This window comes from Erithacus rubecula (genome assembly GCF_903797595.1).
Source record: "Erithacus rubecula genome assembly, chromosome: 2".
Lineage (NCBI taxonomy): Eukaryota > Metazoa > Chordata > Aves > Passeriformes > Muscicapidae > Erithacus > Erithacus rubecula.
Window position 1 is genome coordinate 79,003,856 of NC_136685.1, and position 21,242 is coordinate 79,025,097.

General features: G+C 39.5%; 1 protein-coding gene across 2 annotated transcripts in view; it reads left to right on the forward strand.

Annotated features, from left to right (window-relative positions):
- The first annotated feature begins 7,711 nt into the window (after window positions 1–7,711).
- The window catches only part of PLD5 (phospholipase D family member 5), a 158,943-nt gene continuing 145,412 nt past the window's right edge, over window positions 7,712–21,242 (forward strand). Inside the window, exon 1 of one of the 2 annotated variants that reach the window (XM_079298893.1) lies at window positions 7,712–8,285. In XM_079298893.1, the coding sequence (XP_079155019.1) occupies window positions 8,100–8,285 (186 nt within the window). In that variant the 5' untranslated portion in view covers window positions 7,712–8,099. The remainder of the gene's footprint in view (window positions 8,286–21,242) is intronic. The other variant, XR_013773437.1, reaches the window with a different exon arrangement.

Here is a 21,242-nt window from a genome sequence, read left to right on the forward strand (position 1 = left end):
AATTTCCTCTGTAGTGTTTAATCATTAGCACAAAACTGTGGTGCATTTTCTTGCTAAAGAGTGGAATTAATTCCAGGAGATATTATCTCAATCTTTAGGTCTTTTACAGGCTACTTATTAACTTTTGGCATGTCTCCTTTGTATCTCAAGTTTCATCTGCTAAAATGGAATAACTGCTTCCTCTCTCTGATCTCTGTCTTGTTTATTCAGATAGAAAGCTCAAGAGGCAGAGAGTATCACTTATATCTATGCAAAACCTTGCACAAAGAATCTCAAGATCTCTGTCACAGCAAATGTGAATGAGGCAATGTCTGTAATTTTTTATATTGTATCTGAACCATAATGTATGCTAGGCACTGATTAATAATAGTCTTTAGAAAACTTGCCCTGAAATGTTAATCATGTAGGTAATCTTCTGGGTCAGCCAAGCCTTATGTAAAATACACTTATTTGTAAGGGCATGATTCTCTGTAACTCAAACCTCTCTAAATCCAGGCTGCTACAGTCTATTCTCTGCTGCACCAACTATGTGGGAGCATTGTCCTCCAACTCTGCTCTTCTGTGTGTAGCTGGTCTGACTCAAACATAACTACCCCAAATGCTGCTATATCACTTGGGCCATGGTACAAAGATAAGCTTGTAGTTAAAGGACAGGTGTCATATTGCTTCACAGATCTAATTTAATCTTATTTTAGGTGCTGTCACACCAATAAAAATTTTTCTGGTCATACAAAAAAGTCTGATATCTGATACAACACGACATAACTCTTGTGGGGAAAAAGATGTCTTTTGTGACATAACTTTCTGCTTTCTCACAGTGAAAAGTATTTCAGCAAATAATGACCCTTTCACCTGTATTTCACTGGAAGCCAGCATCCAAATGCCTGTAAACACCTCAATGAAAAATGTTTTAAATCAACTCTATCTAGAGTAGACAGGATGGCACAAATACAAATGGGTAGTAAGTTTCATTGCAGTTAGAAAGCATATTGTGTTAAAGCTTCTGATACTGTACCTTGCAGTTTGACACGATTTAGGAAGTTCTGAGCTAATTTCCAAAAGGCAATTATAATTTGGGTAATTTTCACAAGATCAGAGTAATATCTTCAAAAATTAGGCAGAATATATTGGAATTAATTTTCTGTGTTAAAAAAGTTTGGATTATTTGAAAGTATACTCTTTTGTATGGTAGAAAAATATTTGGTAGATAAAAATGTCTTATATGTAAGATTGCTTTGGATAATTTCTGTTTTAATACTTTTTATGCTGAAAATTTTGCTAAGTACAAACATACACTACCGAGGCACTCTGTTATTAAAAAAAAAAAAAAAAAAAGAAAAAAAGAAAAAAGTCTTTGTGCTATTTTGTTCTTCTTGAAATACATTTCTTTTTTGCACCATATTAAGCCTTGTGAAAAGATACTTATGGGAGGTTTCAGAGTGCTCATCTTAGACCGTGTTCTTTCCTTATGCTGCCCTACAAATCCATCCACAAGAGAATATTCACTAATGCTTCCTACTCTTGGTTTTACTTCCCCCACTCCCTAGTTGAATTTATTTTCTTTATTTTTTGGGTTTGTTTGTTCATTTATGTAGTAGCATTCAGGCATTGGAACAAGCTGCTTATGGAAGTAGCAAACTCACCATACCTGTAGGTATTCAAAAGGTGTGTGGATGTGACGCTTGGGGATATAGTTAATTGGTGAACAAAGTGTTAAAGGTTTGATTCAATTATCTTAGAGATCTTTTCCAACATTAATGATTCTATGATTCGTAAAAGGCTGTTCAATTTTTCTCTCCTGTTCCTCTCAAGACCTCAAATTGTGCAGATGTACAGAATATTCCCTTGTTATCAACTGAAATTTATGTATGTGTTGAAAATAAAAGTGAAAATGCATTCCTCTATCCCTGAACAGCTGTTAAAAACATTGTCCCTTACAGTGTTTCTCGTCTGCTGACTGCCATTTCGCTGGAACAATTTTAACAACTCACTTCAGAGCAAGACTCCTCGAGAGCTCAGATCTTGTCAGCAGTCTGCTTATTGCACTTAGCTGCACCAACCAGATAAATTCAGCATGAAGAGCCCAAGCTGAGATAGATGTGAATCTGCCTGGTAAACAGATAAAACAAACAAACAAACAAAATAAACCAGGACCCTTCACACAAATGTAAAAGGTCTCATTCTCAGGGTAAGTAGATACCTATTACTTGCTGCAGATTTATTTTAAAGAAATGTAGGCTAAATTTTGCCTCTTTGTTACAGGCTCATTACACAATTATTTTTGTTTCATTACTCTGGTGGGGACATAGAGGTGGAGTAGAGGACAGAATTTGGCCCAATTAGTATGTGCTAATAATGAATATTATTTTAAGGTGCAGGATGAAATCTTGTCTGGATGAGATTATTGAGGCCCAGAACTGAAAATGTTCTTTGGCAATGTATGAATGGGTATGGGGGAAGTGATGAAGGACAGCAGAGAGAGTGAAGGCAGAACTTGATCTGAGATGGAAGATACCATGTGTTATCTCACAATCCCTAGTCAAAGAGCATCCCAGTCCATGCTGGTATCCATGCTGCACATGACAGACCTAAGGGGTCAGTTTAGCACTCTCTTAGGTTACATGGAGATGGAAAGGAGGCCACAGGAGAAACATTCTAGGCCTGGACTTCTAGTGGATATTTTGATGATACTTACAGAATAATATTTCATTTCAAATGAAAGATGGATAAGTTGATATCTCAGGTATTTTTAGTCTGGTTTCTAAAGGAAACAATTTGTCAATCCTAGACTAATATGTTGTGGGACATGGCTTATTTCAACCAAATCTGACAGACAAGAGATGTCTGAAGACTAATGATGCTCGTAGCAGGTGGTTGTTCTGTTAAGGTTTGTTATGTGTTTGTTTGTTTGTTTGAGTTGTGGTTGTTTGTGGTTTTGGGGTTTCTTTGTTGCTGTTTTTTGTTTATTTTGAATCAGAGATCATGCAAAGAAGAAAGAGTTTGAGATTAAAATTTCAGACAAGAGACACAGGAGAGTTTGGTTAATAGTCAAATTCAGAAAGGGAGGGCTAAAGCAGGGAACATCATCTGTATTAGACAATGTTTCCATATTATTTCTGAGGTAGGCATCTGGTATGTTCATAACTTGAAATCCAAAGCACTTCCAACTCCAAAAATTCCCTTTAACTTTAGGTTTGACGCTCTCATTTCATACTTGTGACTGCAATCCTTGTCCAAAAACCCAAGATAAAGGTATAAATGTTATGCTTCATAGGATATGACAAAGCAACAATGCAGAAATTATTTAGAAATCTCCATGTAGCAGTATAGCTTTTTTTTCTTATTTTTTTCCTACTGCACATTCTGACCTTGTGCTTGGCACTGAAGGACATTGCACTATAGGGAAAAAAAATATCTCTTTTTTCTTTCTTTTTTTTTTCTCTCTCTCTGGTCCTTCCCTACAGCAAACCCATGTTCCAATGATTGGCAGCTGCTTCCAGGAGGTAGTAGCAGATAGGCTTGGAGACATAGCCAGCATATCAGCATAGAGGAAATAGCCTGCTGCAATGGGTTTTTTCTTTGTAGGCTGATAGAATTTAGGGGGCTAGTGTTTTGGTAATTCTAAAAAATTGTTTGAAAGACAGTTAATTTAATCTGGAATAGGCCAGTGTTACTGGGAGGTTAAAAAGGCCTCCCCATTTGAGTGTTTTTGTCAATTCCTAGATGAGAAAGCAAGTTCTCAGCAAGCTGAGCTGGATAAGCAGGTGACAGTTCCCTTCCCACCTGGCTGCCAGCCCCAGAGCTATTGCTGGAGCTGGTGTCAGTCACAGCCCTCTGACTGGACAGCAGCTGAAGCCTGCAAGGCAATTGCTGCCTGCTGTGCTGGTCAGGTGCTGTGCACTCTAAAAAGTGGGCCAGTGCTTGTGTGCAGCCCAGCTCTGCATTAGAAATGAGTGCTTTGTAAGGAGGCTTGGAATCTATTACAGGTGCACACATGCAAGTATTGGTATGCAGCCAAAACCAAGTTTTGCTATAGGAGTTGGTATAGTTTTAGGTATATGCCATTTGTTGATGAAAAATGTAAGTTTCTTGTAGATAGGCTGAACTGCTATAATCCCCTCATTAAAATAAATGTGTTCAGAAAGCTGGAGCACAGGGACCAGGTCCCTTAAAATTTTTCTGGATAATATTTGTGGAAGAAATAGAATCTGTCTTTTTAAAAAAGTAAATCTGTTGTAGCCCTACCTACATGTTTCCACTTATATCCTGATTTTCTTTGCATTGGCCTGAGTTAACTCTGCCCCCTACAGCATTCATCCTGTTGGTATAGAAAATGGAATATTCTGTGGATTGCCTTAAAGGAGCTCCTCCGAGTCTTGATAAGATGGGCAGCGAATTGAAGAAAATTGTAGCCTGAAACATGGTAAGGTAAAAGCATATTATGATATGCACAATTTGCAGCTATTGCTAATTATGTAAGTGTGATGCTTGTAATTTCATCCTTGCTGCTGTAGTCATCTGAGTATGGAAGGAAAGGGCCTTGACAGGAGCAGGTGTTTGGGTAATTCTGAAAATTGCATGGAAGAGAAAGACAGCAGTTTAATCCAGCTCATACAGCCAATTGGAATTGCTGATCTACTACAGAACTGATTGAATTTTAATGAGTTGAATTATCTTTGAATTAAATTGGTCGATATGCTTGTGGTTGTTTGAACAAAACTGGGGGTTTTTGCATAGCTCTAACCTGGAAATAAACTGGAACACAAAATCTGGAAAATAGCTCTTTACTCTTTTCAAATTAGATTAATAATGATGTATTCACTAGGGACTGACATTGTGTTCTTGGCTTATTACTTTGTCTGAGTAAAATTTTTATGAAAACAAAAAAAATTTATAGTCATTAGATTACGTTTTCCCACTAGAAGCCTTTTCTGGTTGGGGTCAGCAAGCAACAAAGGCTTTGCTAGCATAGCTTGTTCACATGATTTTAACAGACTTTTTCCAGGCTTCTTTTTTTGCCTTTTCTCTCTCATTCCTAGTGAGAGTAGGACTGGGATAATAATAATGTTGGCAGTAGTAGTAGTAGAAAGCAGCACATCTACATGTCAAAGAGGGTGTTTGGGAAGAGGAGCAAGCTCTCTCTTTATAGCTTAGAGTCTAAAAGCAACTTTAGGACTCTATTTTCTGGCAGTTTTGGATAGGCAGAAAGAAGTTCCTGTGGCAGTTGAGAAGGTCTGCTGGCAGTGTAGCTAGGGAAGGCAGGCTAAATGAACCCTACTAAATAGCTAACATATGTTTAAAAAAAAAATTTAATCCAGTACATGTAGGGGAATGAGACAATGTATTGTAGTCAAATACCATGGCATATTGATCCTATTATAGTATTAAGGGATGGGGAGAAAAGCAGGTGGCAACTGCAGAGTGACACAACTTTTCTGTATGAATACTTGCAAGCAGCAAAAACAAGAAAGATCAGAATGATAAAGAAAAGGTTGAAGTGCTTCATATACTGCTATAGAAACAATATGAAAATTCTTATGCAAAACCAGCATAAAGCAGGCTCCTGATTTACAGCACATGCAGCTTTTCTAAGAACACTATACATATAAAAATATATGTATGTATAGTGTTGGGATATAATATATTTGAAGAAACACAGAGGCTCTTTTGTTTTCCTTTCTTTTCCTTTCTTCTGACTGAATGTTTGCATTTATTCCAGTCCTTTGGGAGTAGGTGCATCTATGAGCATCTAGAATTCCTAAATGGGCATCTGCAGCTAAAGTTCAGTTCAGCAGGCTTCTAATCAAGTTATTCTGTGTGAATAATGTATGGCACATCCCAGCTTAAAACTGCTGCAGCTGGGATGTGCCATACATTAAATCTCAGTGCCTTCCAGTGTGTCCTGCATGCAGCAGCAGGATCACAAAGATCTCATTCTGGATCCATGTGTTTTGAGGTTGCATTGACAACCCTGGAAACACCTAAATTTCCTAACTGAAGAAGCTATAAACTTATCAGAAAGAAAACTACAAATCTTTTATACTGGTGAGTTAAAAGTGTATGATATTGTGTACAATATTGATGCTTCTGGTTGTTAGAATTTTCTTACATTTTTTTTTGTAGTAGTATTTAGGTAAGGATTTTGAAATTGTCTCTCTAGTTTTAGAAGAAGATGCTGTAACTTATGGTCCTACCAATCCTTTGCTACCCCTTAGTTTATTTTTCCATTATTTCACAAAGATACTAGTATTATCTATTAATAATAATCCTCAATTATTATATATCTCATGAGTTTTGCCTGTATCTTTAGAATTTTGACAGAAAAAAATTATTAATCTGTCTGGTTTCTGGCCGATATTTTGCAGTAATACACCTTAGGTCATAGTCATAAGGATGTTTTAAATTTGACTTTTGATCAGATGGAAGTAGAGTTTACTGCAGATAAAGTGGTTAGCCAAGGGGTCTTCTATAATTTTCTCAGAAATTTGTCTGGATAAACTTCTTTACCATTCAAAGGCTATTTTCAGTTAACTGGATTCAAGTATAGACCTCTAGTACAGCATCCCTTTATCTGAATCAGTGTAGTTCTGTACCAGGGGAAAGAAATCTGTAGAGGCTGATGCATCAATTGTACGTACTCATAGGGGCACCTATTTCCAAAGGACTGGAATACATGCAAACACTTGCCTGACAGCAGATATTGACCAGGAAACTGAAATGTTGTTCTAAGCTCCAGTAAATATTTCTTGATGCACCGTGTGAGAAAGTTTTCTTGTCTATGCCTAATATAGCTTTACAGAGTGTGTGGGCAATTAGCGAGGTGGCTTTTCATAGTGTGAAAAAGGAAAGTCCTTTTTTCTGCTGAAACACATTTGAGATAAATAGCAACACACATCAACTTCTACTAAAAGAGATGGCAGCGGACTATAGAAACCACCCTAGAAGGTCTTTTTATTCCATGAGAGAAATCCTAGATGCCAGACATCTACGAATGTGGGCATTCCAGCGACCCTGCCCATGGGGACCACAGAAGCGATTTGATTTCTGAGGTCTGGAGCTGGCTGAGCCGCAGCGGCGGCGGGGACTTCCAGGCGGGACTCGGACCTGGAGCGGAGCCCAGCCGGGGCTTGCGCCTCCCGGTCAGGCGAGGAGCGCTCCCGGCTGCCCGGTAAAGGGCCGGCAGCTCGCTCTGGTTACGCCCGAGAGCACCGGGAGCCCCTGCCCAGGGAGGGAGGGGTCGCGGTGACGGCGAGGAGCTGCGGGAGAGCCGGCGCGGTGGCCCCGGGGCCGCAGCCCCGCATCCCCCGGCGGGGCCGGGCGGGCTGGGGGGCACAGCCCACCCCGGGATGGGATGGGATGGGATGGGATGGACAGGGCAGGGCAGCGGGCGGCGGCCCCGGGAGCCTCCGCCGTGGGGAGATCGGACAAAGGCTTCCAGCAGAGGGAGTGGCAAGCGGCCGCCCAGCCCTCGGCGGGCTGCGGGCGGGTCGGTGCCGCCGGGACGGGGGGAGAGCAGGCGAGACAACTTCCCCAGGGGCACGGAGGCAGCTCCTGCCGAAAGGAAGGGGCTCTCCCGCGGCACTGGCTGCTCCCCCGAAGGTGGCTGCGGGGAGGGGAGGCGGGGGAGGAGCCGGGCTCATCCCGGGCGGGCGCGGCCCCTCCACTGCGCCAACCTGCAGGCGGGCTGGAGGCGGCAGCCCCGCCCGGGCTCGCTGCCGGGGCCGCGCCGCCCTCGCCGCCGTCCCGGGCAGAGCCGCAGGCACCGCTTCCCGCTGCGGCGGTCCCGGACTGCAGCTTGCTGGCGGCCGGGGCAACAAGCAGCGGCATCCTGGAGCGTCTTCTTTCCCGAGTGCCCCTCCATCTCTCCCAGCCCGCTCCTCTCTCCTACCTGCAGCCTTTCTTTCTTCCTCCACTCCTTCTACCTTATTTCTGCTTGTCGCCCCCTTCTTACCATTTTCTGGTTTTAAGGGCTTTTTTTTTATTTCCTTCTCTTTCTTCTTTCCCCATCCTGTTCCCTTTTGGACCATCTTCGTTTAGTGCCTCTTAATTTCTTGATTTCTTCTGATTTTTTTCCTTGGACTTTGCCTTGTCATGTCAAGATGGAAGTCAGGCATGACTGGCTCTCCTCATCCCCCCATGAGGGCTTCGAGCAGATGAGGCTGAAGAGCAGACCCAGGGAGCCTTCCCCAAGCCTCACCAGAGTAGGTGCGAACTTCTACAGCACTGTCAAGCAGCAGGACTACAGTGCCAGTGTCTGGCTGAGGAGGAAAGACAAACTGGAGCACGTAAGCCAGCTTCTTTTTCCCCCCAGTTTTTTCTTTGTTTCTTTTTTGTTTTTGTTTTTGTTTTAGTTTCTAGACCTCTGTCTTGATACTGTTAGGCTGTCTGCCAGCTGGGACTTCAGAAGAAAAGTGTTGCTCCAGTAGTTGAGCATGGCATTTCCCAAATGATTGAGAAAGGAGCTATTTAGAGGTCCCATAGTGGTCAGATCTGAGATAAATGGGATGTCAGGACTGTTCCAAACTACATGCAAGTCTCCTTCTAACTGGAAATGTTTTTTTACGTTCTTGGCTGATTCCTTCTTCTGCTCCCGCAAATTCAGCACTGATGTGGGAGGAGAAAGATTGGGATGGTGCAGATGGAGGTTAGAACATTTATCTCGTGGTGATTATAATGAAGTTCTAGAATAGCTAAAAGAAAATAGCTGGTGGTTGGTTTTTGTTTGTTTGTTTTGCTTTTTAAATTTTAGATACGGTTTTCATTCTCCCCCTCCCCCATCTTTTTCTTCTCCTTGCATGGGACTTTGAACATACTCTACCTATGTGGGGTAGAGATTTCCTTCAAGACTTCTTGCTGCAGCAGTAGTACATGACAAACTGTGTTTGAGGCCATAATAGTACTGATACTGTGGATAGCTCTAGTGAATATTTAATGAGAATTTGAGGTGCTTCAAAGTGTTCCTGTCTCATATGATGTTTGAAAGCATTTTTCATGTTACTTGTAACAGAAAGGAAATGGGTTGAGATGACCTGCCTGCTGTGTAAGTTTCCTGAATAGCTTATTAGATGAAACCCATTGTTAGACTGTACAGTACAATCAAGACAGGAAAGTAGCTGCATTTACAGGGATGCAGAAGAATGTGGATGGGCTTGCATAATGCAACAGTCTGCTATTCTTTACATTAGTGAGTAATTTGCAATCACAGTCACATTGACATCAAGAGGCACAGGCAAATATTTCTTGTGGTACAGCCACCTGAAGTCTCTTTGAATAGAAATGGTCTGATTAGAAGGATAAATTGCTTTTATTACATGAAAATCCTAGTGGCATAGTAGAGTCCTTTAAAGATGAAACCTGAAAGAAGGTCCTTTACCAAGTAGTTCATGGACTGTAACCCTCTCTTCTCCCTTAAACTGCAGAGTATTTTATTCCTCATAGTGAAATCTTAAACTTGAGTTGTTTATACTTCCGGGGACATGGCAGGAACAGATGATCTGTTGGAAAGATTGCATTTCAGATGTTGAGGAAAGTATTGAATTCTGTCTGCCTTTTAACACAATTTTGTGATTCTTCACACTGACAACAAGGCTTCACAGTAGTAAGCTTGTACGTGGAGCATTCTCCCATTGTCAATCAAGAATAAAAGTCAGTGCCTTATCTCAGTACAGATAAAACATCGAAAGCGCAGAAATCTGAGCTGTGGTTTTTGTAACAGATTTTGCTACATGTTGATATCAAATGAATAATTCTTAATTGCAGAGGGGATTAATCTGTCAACAGTTTGATATCTGGTAGCTGAATGGTTAGATACCTGTATATTAAACCTTACCACAATATTAGCAGGAAGAAAGAAAATAGGCATTAACTTGTTTGAAGATTGAAATTGTAAAGCCTTTATTTTGTGTGTGGTTTAGTTGCTGGGGATTTTTCCTAATTGTTCTTGGGGGTTATTATTATTTTTATTAAGTCAGTATTTTGTCACAATAATAGTCTTAAATATCCCTGCTGCATTTGTGTGAAAAGCTTTCTATGTAATCTGTAACGTGTGTTCTTCTGGGGGTTTCCCTCTCATTTGATCCAGTTATTTTTATTTCAACAACCTATTTAAACAATGCAAAGAGAAAAAAAATTGGAGCATTGATATTCCTTGCTTGCCATAAAGTATTTATTTAATTTACATTTATTGTGACTACCCTGCAGTACACTGATATGCTAATGGTAGATATGTGAAAATACTTTGTTTTATGATTTAAGGCAACTGCATTACTCATGAGTGTTGTAACAGACAGGCTAATGCATGAATATAAATAAAATGTTTATTTATTTATGAATTCTGTTTTGCTCATACAGTTTTAGAGCAAGGTTCTTATTTTTTTGTGTTCAGATGAATCTTTGAGGGTTTTGAGTGTTCTCTTGCTAAAGAAGTTATTTCCTACACTCCACTCTTCCACTTTGAAAGACAAACCAATTACTTTGAGATGCATCATTTTGAATGGGATAGGCATTGACATATGATAGTTTATGGCCACTATTGCATAATGAAGGTATTCACATCCTCTATCTAATCCACTTCACAAAGTTTGCATAACATTTCATTATAGCTCCCTCTGAGATAATCATGTTACTTGATACCTGCAAAGAAAATCAAAATACAAAGAGTGAGCATAGAGGCACTGAATTTAAAAGTATTTCATCACAGACTTGATGCTGCACAATGACAAGTTAGGCAGAAGAGAGGTACGTAGTGAATGCAACTCAAGATACACATGAACAGATTTTGAAGTTTCATATGTACTCTTTCAGCATTGTGGAGGGGGTTGGGTTTTGCTTCATTGAAATGATTTCTTAAATTGATTTCTGTTGTAACAGGGATGAAACTGGGTCACCATATTTTCTTCATTACTTACAGTAAGACCTTATAGGCACAGTATGTATTTTATATGGACTTTTGTTCAAGTGAATAACCTAACATAACCATGTGCAACATTTACTAATCCACATAGAGTTTGATGGGTTAAAAAATATCTTCTGAAGCCAGTTTGTATCAACTTGTTTATATAAAAAGATTCTCAAATATAGAAACAGTTTGTTTCTAGATTCCAAGCCTGTAACAAAGTTGTGGGTTTTGGTTTTGTGGTTTTTGGTTTGTTTGTGTTTGTTTTAAGCTTTTTCTTATACAGATGTCAATTTGAGGACTGTGGTAAAGAGGTTCAAGATTATGGTAAAAAGGTTCAAGATTGAACTGCTTTACCTCTTCTGAAAGTGCAGAACAAGTTCAGATGCACAAATATGATCGAGTTGCTTTAAAATTGATCAATATTTAATTATTGACTGACCGTAGAGAAAGTAAAAATCTGGAACATCCTGCTGGTTAATTAATTGTTCTTCAAATGGATCTTAATATAGTGTGGCTCATTGGTGAGCTGTTTTTCTATGGTTTTCTTTTTCCAAGTAGCTGTAACACAGCTTGTTCTATAAAGGATTTGAACACAACCCACCCCTGTTCTGTTGTGAACTCAGATGCTGTATTTAAGATTAAATGAATTTGCTGTAGCATGTTTGAAGGCTCAATGGGGAGTTTTTGCTGAAGTGAGGCCTCAGTGTACACGCATGCTGTACCCAGTGTGCTGAAGAGCCATACTCTTACTAGAGGAATTTACAAGAGATGTGAGGAATGCTTACATTGTAGTGATCACAGTGATGTTGCAAACTTTTGCCTGAAATCCTTGAAGAACTGAAATTGTTAAGATTCTATGTATTTGCTTCAACTAGTTCCTTATGCCTCTGTGAAATTTTTTTGTTTGCCTGTTGTTGGAAGTGTTGGAGAGAAAACGGATGTGTGAAATACTCTTAAATTCTTCTTTGCATAATGTTTTGTTTTTTTTTTTTTGTTTCTTTCTTTCTCTTTCTCTGGTGTTGCCTTTTTTTCACAAAATGTGAATTCATCAAGAGAAAAAGGAGGAGATAGGGATTGGGAAGGAGTAGCTAACCTGGTAGGCTTTAGCTTACAGGAGTTACTTGGTCTTTAATTTGCAGCGACTTGCCATCATGTCTCTGCATCCCATAGTAATGACAGATATTGAATAGCTGCTTTCCTGGTACCTCAGAAAAGAATTCTAGAGAACTTAATAAAAGCTTCCAAACTGAACAGATTTCTTTCTAAGCTAAATGAGATATGCTTCAAGCATGCACTTTTGACAAATAATGGTATTCTTTCTCAAGGATATAGTGGTAGTCTTTCTCTAATAACTCCTAAATATAATTATTTGCTTAATTATGTTAAAATAGAAACTGGTTCAAAACTAACTTTTGGGGAGACTTGACATCAGGACAATCCTCAGTCTGTTATTTTTGAAGAATCATAATGAGAAGTTATTGACAATTATTGCATAATTTTTTTTTTTTTTTTGGTTTTTTGTTACTGAAGTTCTGATCAGCAGCAAGGGCAGTGTTGGGATTTTCAGATTCTAAGTGCTCTTGCTGTTACTTGACCAATTGATGTTTTTGCTCAGCACACTGCTATGCCTTTGGCAGCATTGCTACCCAGGGAGAAAAGAGGCCATGAGGTACAGGGATAGCAGTGTCACTTGGCAGTAGAGGCAGATATCTAATATGCAACTGTTAGGCTTAAGACAGTTTACAATGGTGCCTGACAAGCATGGCCAGAATATTTTTCAGACCTGCATGAGCAAACAGTAAATAAAATATAGCTTTACTTCACCTGTCATAATACCTTTAAAAAATTGAAATTCCAAATCCAATTTTGCCAATTCATTTTTATTACTTAAAAACTAGTAAGTCTGTTAGACAGCTTTTTTTTCCTTGTTCTTTTTTATTATATTGGAAATTCTTAACAAAAGCATTGTTGGACAGTTTCCAAACACATTTCTGCTCTTGCAATAAAATTAACACTAATGTTAAAAGTCAGAGAAAAGATTTGTAATCTTCAGAAGGATGCAGAAGACATAATGTGCCTAACTATAGCCTAGACATAGAAGGTGGACATAGCTGGATGTAAAGCACATAACAGGAGCAGAATCCAGTCAAGGCAAATCCTTCCTGGATGGTGGCAGTGGCTTCAGTTTAAGCAAGAATGCAAGGATATAAATCAGAGTTCAAAAAACATTCCTATATTCCCAAAACAGCCCCAGTCTTCAAATACATGCAAGCACATCTTCTTTTGAGGTAAATGATTTCATAGAATCACAGACTATCCTGGTTTGGAAGGGACTTGCAGGAACCATCTACAAGTCCAACTCCTAGTCCTGCACAAGACACCCCAAGGATCACACCAAGTACCTGAGAGCATGGTCCAAGCATTTCTTGAACTGTGCCAGGCTGGTGCTGTGACCACTTCCCTGGTGAGCCTGTTCCAGTGCCCAGCCACCTTCTGGGGGAAGAATCTTTTTCTAATATCCAGCCTAAACCTCCCCTGACACAACTTCAGGCTATTCCTCAGGTCTTGTCACTGGTCACCAGAGAAAAGAGTTTGCTCCTCCACTTCCTCTCGTGAGGAAGTCACAGATGGCTGTGGGGTCTCCCCTCAGATTTCTCCAGGCTGGACAAGCCAAGTGACATCAACCACTTCTTTTATGGCTTCTCCTCCAAACCTTTCCCCATCTCTGTTGCTCTCCTTTAGACTCACTTTAGCAAGTTTACATCTTTCTTGTGTTATGGCGCCCAGAACTGCACACAGGACTTGAGGTCAGAGCAGAGCAGGACAGTTCCCTCCCTTGCCTGAGCAGTGGTGCTGTGCTTGGTGCACAGTTGTCAGAGTCTTTGCATTAGGCAGGCATAAATAATTTGTCATCTGGAATAATGTCAGATACCAAGAAGAATGGTGAGTTCCATGTAGGAAGGTACATAGATGGGGATAATTCAGAGGGTTCTAGAGCAAGTTTCTAATATTTGAAACTTTTTGATGGTGTGGTTGTAGATTAAAATTCCATATGTCTGTCTGATCCTGGAGACAAATAACTATATTTAGGTTTCATCACTAAAATCAAGGGAACAAACTCAATTAAGTTAGAGGGATTTTGGCTTTTTCTCAACAGGAGACTGGTATGTGGATTGCATGCCTGGAGCAGTGGTACTTCACATGAATTGTGATTCTTGCTGAGGTGGCAGCATGCAGTTTGCTTCAGTGCTGACAGACTGTGTGGAGGGGAATTCTTATGTCAAAATACTGATTTCTTTGCAGGTGTCTTTCTCCAGTAATGTTTTGTATACAAACATAATTAGAGAAAATAAATTTTCAAAAAAGTGGAAAATGGGGACAAAAATAATTGATCAGCGTTGGGAAAATACTGAATAAAATTTTAGAAGAAAAAAATTCTTTTGAAAGTGGTATGGGGAATTTCAAATCCTGGGTAATTTATTAGTGTAGTTACCACACACAAAAGTAATTTTGTATTGCAAAGCAGTGAAAAAAATGATACCTAATAGTTAGTTTTTATCTTTTTAGTTGTAATGCGTTAACCATGGTTTTCTGCCAGCTGCTCACCAAGCCACTCTCTCTATCCCCCTCCTCAACAGGACAAGGGGAGAACATGAGATAAAACATCTTTTAGCTTGAGATAAAGATGGGAAGATCACCAATTACTGTCACTAGCAAAACAGACTCAACTTGGAGAAAATTCATCTCTTTCTAATTAAATATAGGATAGGATTGTGAGAAAAAAGAACAAGACTAAAATCACCTTCTCATATCCCCCCAGATTTTCCAAGCTCAACTTCAGTCCTTTGTTCTGAATCTTCAACCCCCTTTCCCTCAATCCCCCAAGTGGCACAGGGTATTGGGGAATGGGGGCTGCAGTCAGTTCACTTTGTCAACACTTTGCAACTCCTTCTTCACAGTTCTCTGTTGTGGTGGGGGATCCCTGCCACAGGATATAGTCCCTGTCAAACTATTCCAGTGTGGGTCCTCCACACAAGCTGTAGCTTTTCAAAAGCAGTACCAGCCCCATGGGCTGCACTTCCTGCACCTTTGTGGGTCTCCAGGGGCTACAGCTTCTGTCAGAGCATATCCACCTGCTCTGGCATGGGCTGCAGGGTGGGTACCTGCTGTAGCTGCTCTGGTGTCATCCTCTGTGGGCTGATGGGGACAACCTACTCTCTTTGTGGGCAGCAGCAGAACCTCTGCTCCAGCTCCTGGAATGCCTCCTTGCTGTTCTCCTTCACTGACCTTGGTGTCTGCAGGGCTGTTTCTCTCACATTTGTCTTGCTCCTCTCCCATAGCTCCTGGGCAGCAGTTTTTTTCCTTATATGTGTTATCAGCAGAAGTATCAACCAGTCCTATTGATGGGCCCAGCTTTGGCAAAGAGCAGGTTTGTCATGGAGCCAGCTGGAACTCGCAGTGTCTCTCACAGGGGCCACCCCTGCAGTGGTCCCTCACCTCCCAAAGCCTAACTGTGTAAACCAAATACACTAATCCTAGGAGCAGCTCTTCTTTCTCTGGTGTATGACAAAATCATTCAATGTTACATTAATCTCACACATCAGTTCTGATGATTTCAGCATCAATCACTTTCAAAGTCCAAATCTCTAAAGCTAAATTTGAGATATTTGGGAGACATATTCACTGTAACAAGCTTAATTTATAGTGTCTGACTTCATGTGGCTGCACAGGAGTGCAAAATAACTTAAAGTTTCAAAGTTGCTCTAAAAATTAAGTTATATATTCATGTAGAAATGAATTTATAATTTAATTCAGCTCATTCAAGACTTTTTAGAGATGAAGTTTTCTGGTTTCTGAAAAAATGCATATATCTTAGTCTGCATTTCTTCCAGATGTTAACGTCAGTATTAGTATAGAAGTGCTTTCCACTGATTTGCTCTTCCTAATGCTACTAGCATTAAGAAAGATCCAAATTAGTGTTTTTGCTACTGTCATCCTTTATTTTAACAGCAGTTACCATCCTTGTTTAAGCATTTTGAAAAAGGAGCTGCAGAAACTTGCAACTTAATCTCCTTGCCTGTTACACAACCAAATATTCTGCAGTCTTCAGTGATTTGGTCTTGTAGTTGACCATTGACTGTAACACATTTAAAGGTAATAGGAGTATTTAAAACACTTTAGGGAAATTATGCTTCATGAATATCTCCTCACAAATGCTATCAGTTCACTGTCTGTAGATGATGCCCAAAGAAGCCACTTGCTGTGACTGGTTGTACATTTAGCTTAGGTCTTCTTCCATTCCATAACCAGGAATGCTAAAATACTGGAGGTAAAATAACTTTACCTGTTTTTGACTATCAAAAACAACTGGCCTGCTCATGCCAATGATTAATAAACCCTGCTTTTTTCCTGTTCACAATGGGAAAGAATATACTTTTCATTGTTCCTTCTAAAGAAAGTGTGCTGGCAGTAAGCCCCCTAGATTTGTCTCCCCTGATGGAATGTTTTCTTGAGGTGCCAAAGATGGGTTTTTAACAGCCCACCTCTTGCTTTGCTTTTTTTGTAACTTTATTTCAGGTCTGATTTCTGTGCCTTTTTATAGTTTCATTACTGAGAGGAAAAAAAGGCACCCTGCTAATGTCTTACAAGGTCCATATACCCATATACATCAAATAGCTGCTGTGTTGTATTTCAGAGTCTGAAAGGAGGTTTCTTAAAATTAAATTTAGATGCAATTTTTAAAATTTTTGCACTCCTAGATGACAGCCAGTAGAGTAAAAAAATGTAACATTCCTTTTCCCATGCAATGACACTTCTCTGATGTCTATTAAGATTGTGTAATCTAAATGGACAGTCAAGTTATTTTCAACTAGCCCTTCACAGTTTCAGGGAACAAAAGTAGATTACTTGAGGATATGTCTGTGTTAGGCAGTAGGTGCATGCTGGCATCCAAATTCCCTATACAGCCAAATGCAGGAGGAGTGCTGCTGCTGCTTTCCTGAGACCTGCCAGCGTGCCCATGTGGCAGTGATGAGCTGGGTGTGTACCTGGGTGCTGCCTTGCCTGCTGGGGGTGCAGTTGATCCATTCATTGAGAAATGAGAATCCATTCATTGACATATGAGGCGCTCACAGATTCCCTGATATTTGTGTTTCAGTTAACCCACTGTCCCCTCAAGTGACAAATGCTGGGCTTTCTGGGTTGCTTGATTATCTACCGTGCCTAAATGGGCAGAGGGGCTACTCAGCTAAAGAAATGGGTGCAGGGTGTTGGGAGAACCTCAGAAATTCAGGAGGGAGGAGAGAGGAAGTGAATGATACATTGATGCCTGTTAAGTGAATTGATTTAATCAGAAAATAATTTTTATTAGATTGGAAACTTATTCCTAGGGTTTTTTTGATTTCTTATCTATAAAAACTTAGTCTAATTTGTTTTCCTAATAGGATTGGCTCCTCAGAATTCATAAATTTTTATAAAGGCTTTCCAAATATAACGTAGGATTTTGAGTATTTTTATAGGGATTTGTCGTCTTTTGTTTTGATCAACGCACTGCGAATTTGACTGTGTAGATAGCATCTAGCCCTGGACAAAGAAACATCAGAGTGGTATTTTTAGTAATACTACTTTGGCTTGCTCTCTGAAGATGAAGAAGAATTTCCCTATTTTTTGCCACTCTTGCACAACCTGTAAAATCCTCTATGTGCAGTGTCTATAGCTGAATAAAGCACATTTTATTAATTTCTCATCTAAAAACCAAGATTTGGAGAGAACTTAGTAACTTTCATTTTCGGCTGCATGATGTCAACGCAATCAGCAGCTTGTTTTGTAACTGATAAAGTTGTTGCAGCTCATAAAAATCAGTCATTCTATTTTTATTTTATTTTTTGTTTGCTATTCGTGTATCTCTGTTTACTGTTGTAATTAGATGTTTAATGGAATAAAAAAGCTCATGTATTTGAGAATTGCTGCTAATAAAACAAATAGTGATTTAGATAATTCCTGGCATTCTGATACATTAAATAGGCTGGATTTCCCCAGGGCATTTTTAACTGTTTGGAGCAGAACCAAATGTGGAGCAGTGATGAGATAGTGATAGCGAGCAGCTTAAAATTCTTGATCCTGTTGTTACTGCAGGAGAGACATGTGTACATGGGGTTGTACTCTTAGTTTTCTAAAAGACAGTATATGCTGTACAAAGCCTGCCATAATGAGCAGATTTTTATTTGTTTTGAAGCACAGGAATGTGTAAAATTAATAAGGTGTTTAGCACTCTTAGCTGCAGTAAACATGCCTTACTCTGCCTTTCATGTTACAGAAATTCTGCTGCTGCCCATTAAGTTTCATAACTGATCCTTTTTAGGCAGGGGATTTTTTTAAATAAGGGAATATGCTTTATGGCTGTACAAACTTCAGGTATTACCTCAGCTGAGGCTATTTGCTTCTGAGAATGGTGTTTAAGGTGACACTATTTCCTAAATGCAGCTAGTGCACTTTTGTTTGATCTTGTTCCAAAACCATGATCCATTGACTTCATTACTATGGATTCAAGTTGTGTATGAGCTCCTTGAGAGAAGACTGTAAAGACTCTGCATCAGCTCAGCTGTCATGGATTTTGAGCTAAAAATCAAATTCAGTATCTCATGCTAAGCAGTGGGAGGAAAAATCTGCCTTGGAATCCTCACCTTTTCTTGAGCTTTAAGTCTCTGGATCATCAGGCTGGTTGCTGTATAAATTATTTGAGAACTTTGCTGTTAGCACAGGGCTATCAGAAGAGCAGAAAACATCCTAGTATAACAGAGGGAATGTAAGAAACTGTATCTATGTGAAAATGAAAAAATTATATAGATCCAGTTGTTCACCATTTAAGCCCACCTTAAGGCATTTCAGAAGGGAGAATATACAAGGAATGATGGGTGCAGGGTGCATTTGAAACTGCAATTACATGCCAAGATTAATGAATAGATACCTTAAGAAAACTCAGCAAACAAAGCTACCTGTGAAATTATTTCTTTGCTCCCCTTAAGAATACTTCTGTACTTCTTTAGAAAGTGTAAGTGAAAACCAATGCTGATAATGCTAAAAAGCAAATCAAACCTAAACTGGAATATAATTTCAGATTAATGTTAGCAGGTATTCATGTTTTGTGCTGATTTAAGTGAAACGTGCACCTGCTTCAATGGTAATAATTGGGGGAAGAACGACAAATACCGAAAACACCAAAATGCCATGTTGCCTCTTGTGAAAAAATAATTAGATGAGCAAATAAAAGAATGTCCATTGGAGTGACTGGTGGCTACAATAAAGATGGTGACTCATATCAGGTTCAGCAATTTCCCTCTAGCTGTTTGTTGGAGAGGACTCATGAGCATCTAGAAAGGCTTGTATTTCTGGAACATTAAAAAGAAACACAAGTGATTAAGGGTCTTAAAGAAATTCTAAAGAAATTCTTGTGGCTTTCTGGCAGCTGCTGACAGAAGTTGGCCTGTTCAGCCTCTTCCTGGGCAGTGATAAAATAGCCAGCATAGAAAAGGTTGAGAAGAGGAGTGAAATAGAGTAAGTTAGAGCTAATGCTCTGTCAGTTTGCTTTAGGGCAGGAACTGTTAATACAGTGGGTGGGTGGGGGGGAATTTCTGTCATCCAAAGCAGAAGTTGATGTGCATTTCTAACCCTGTGCTGCTCATTTGCTATTACCTTATGGAATAAAGTGTTCCAAAGGTTTCAATCCAATGGGTTGGCAGAGAACACACAGGTTTTTTATTTCCTTTGAATTAGTACATTCCATAACTTCTTCCTGCTTATTATAGAATTGTCTAAAACCTGCAGCTGTGTGTGTTGAGTCCCATAAACTCTAGTACTGAAAGCAGCTTTCTACTTTTGTGATCTTGGATGCTTATGGAAAAGTAGTTTCCCTGAGTTTTAAACAGGATCCATAGTGCTAAATTTGGGTAGGATAATGATACTCTTTGCAGCATTTAGATGTGTCACTAGTCATTATTTGAAGCATTTGCTAAACTGTATAAATTCTCTATGTATCTTTTGACAGAAAACCAGCATGTCGTGTGACATCTGACTTTGGGTGTTGACTAGTTAAAGAGTTGCTCACTCATGCAGTCTGGTGCATAAGTGCCTCTTAAAACAACATGGGATGAAGTGTATTCAATTCTGCTTGTCTGTTGGTGCTGAGCTTTTTAGATCCATGAGAAGATGCATCTTTTGCATAATTCCTGTTGCATCAATAAAGACTACATAATTCCCTTGGTTAGTGCAGTGAATGGGATTGTTCTAAGAAAAGATGACTTGAAAATAGATTACTTAAAACAAGCAGACAAAAAGATCACTGGTGAATGAAAGCCAAACAATTTTGAAATTATTTGCAATTTTAAACTATTTTGGTGTGACTTGTTTGTAGAATGTGAGCCAAATCTTTGATGCTGAAGACTGATTGGTGCTTATTTGGGATGTTGAGAGCTTCAAAATACATTCAATACACCAAACGCTATTTTCAGGCTTTTACAGTGCAAACGATTTATTGTTTGAATAACAATACCTTTGGGTCTAGCATGAAACACAACCCTTAAGTGTTTTGGAAAACGTTATTCTTTTGAACAATGCAATTTCCTTTGGCAGTGTGAGCTGCTGTCCCTGTAGACTTTTCTTTCAATTCCCCATTGGGCTTGTGGCCGGCAGCTAACCCCTTCTGTGTTACTTTATCCCATTTTCTGCAATATTGTTCTCTCTGAGCCTTTTTGTCATGGCTTAGCTGCTTCAAACTCCTGCTAGAATGGAGTGGAAAGCTGGAATGTGCCACACTGTACTCTCTGGCTCTGTGTATAAGGTCTTAATGCACATCAGCCTAAATCAATTTGTTTCTGCAACCATATGACAGCTGAAACTTTAGTCTGCTGGAAATTTCAATTTTAAGAAAATACTTTTTTCCCATTTGTGCATTTTGTTTCTCTAGTGTGTGTGTGTGTGTGTGCAAGGGCTGTTCCAGGCATTCTGTTTGGCTTTAAATAACTGTTGCTCATGTCCATTTTTTACAAGACAATGTATTGCACAACTGTTTCCCTTTTTACATCTCCAAGGTTGGGTTTACCTACCCAAGGCCCTTGTTTTTAATTTCTTTTCCTATTTATATCAACTCATCAATTATTTCATGATGGTTATTTTTAAATTAGTTTTCTTTATTCCCTTGTCCCCAGCTTCTTGCTCTCTCCTGTCAAACTCCTCTAACAAATCTACAGGCTTGTTTTGGTATGGCATGCCATAGTCTGCAGTGCACCTTGTGTGAAACACGCAGGGAAAGTGTGGTGAGCAAAATATATGTAAGATTTGCAAGAATGCA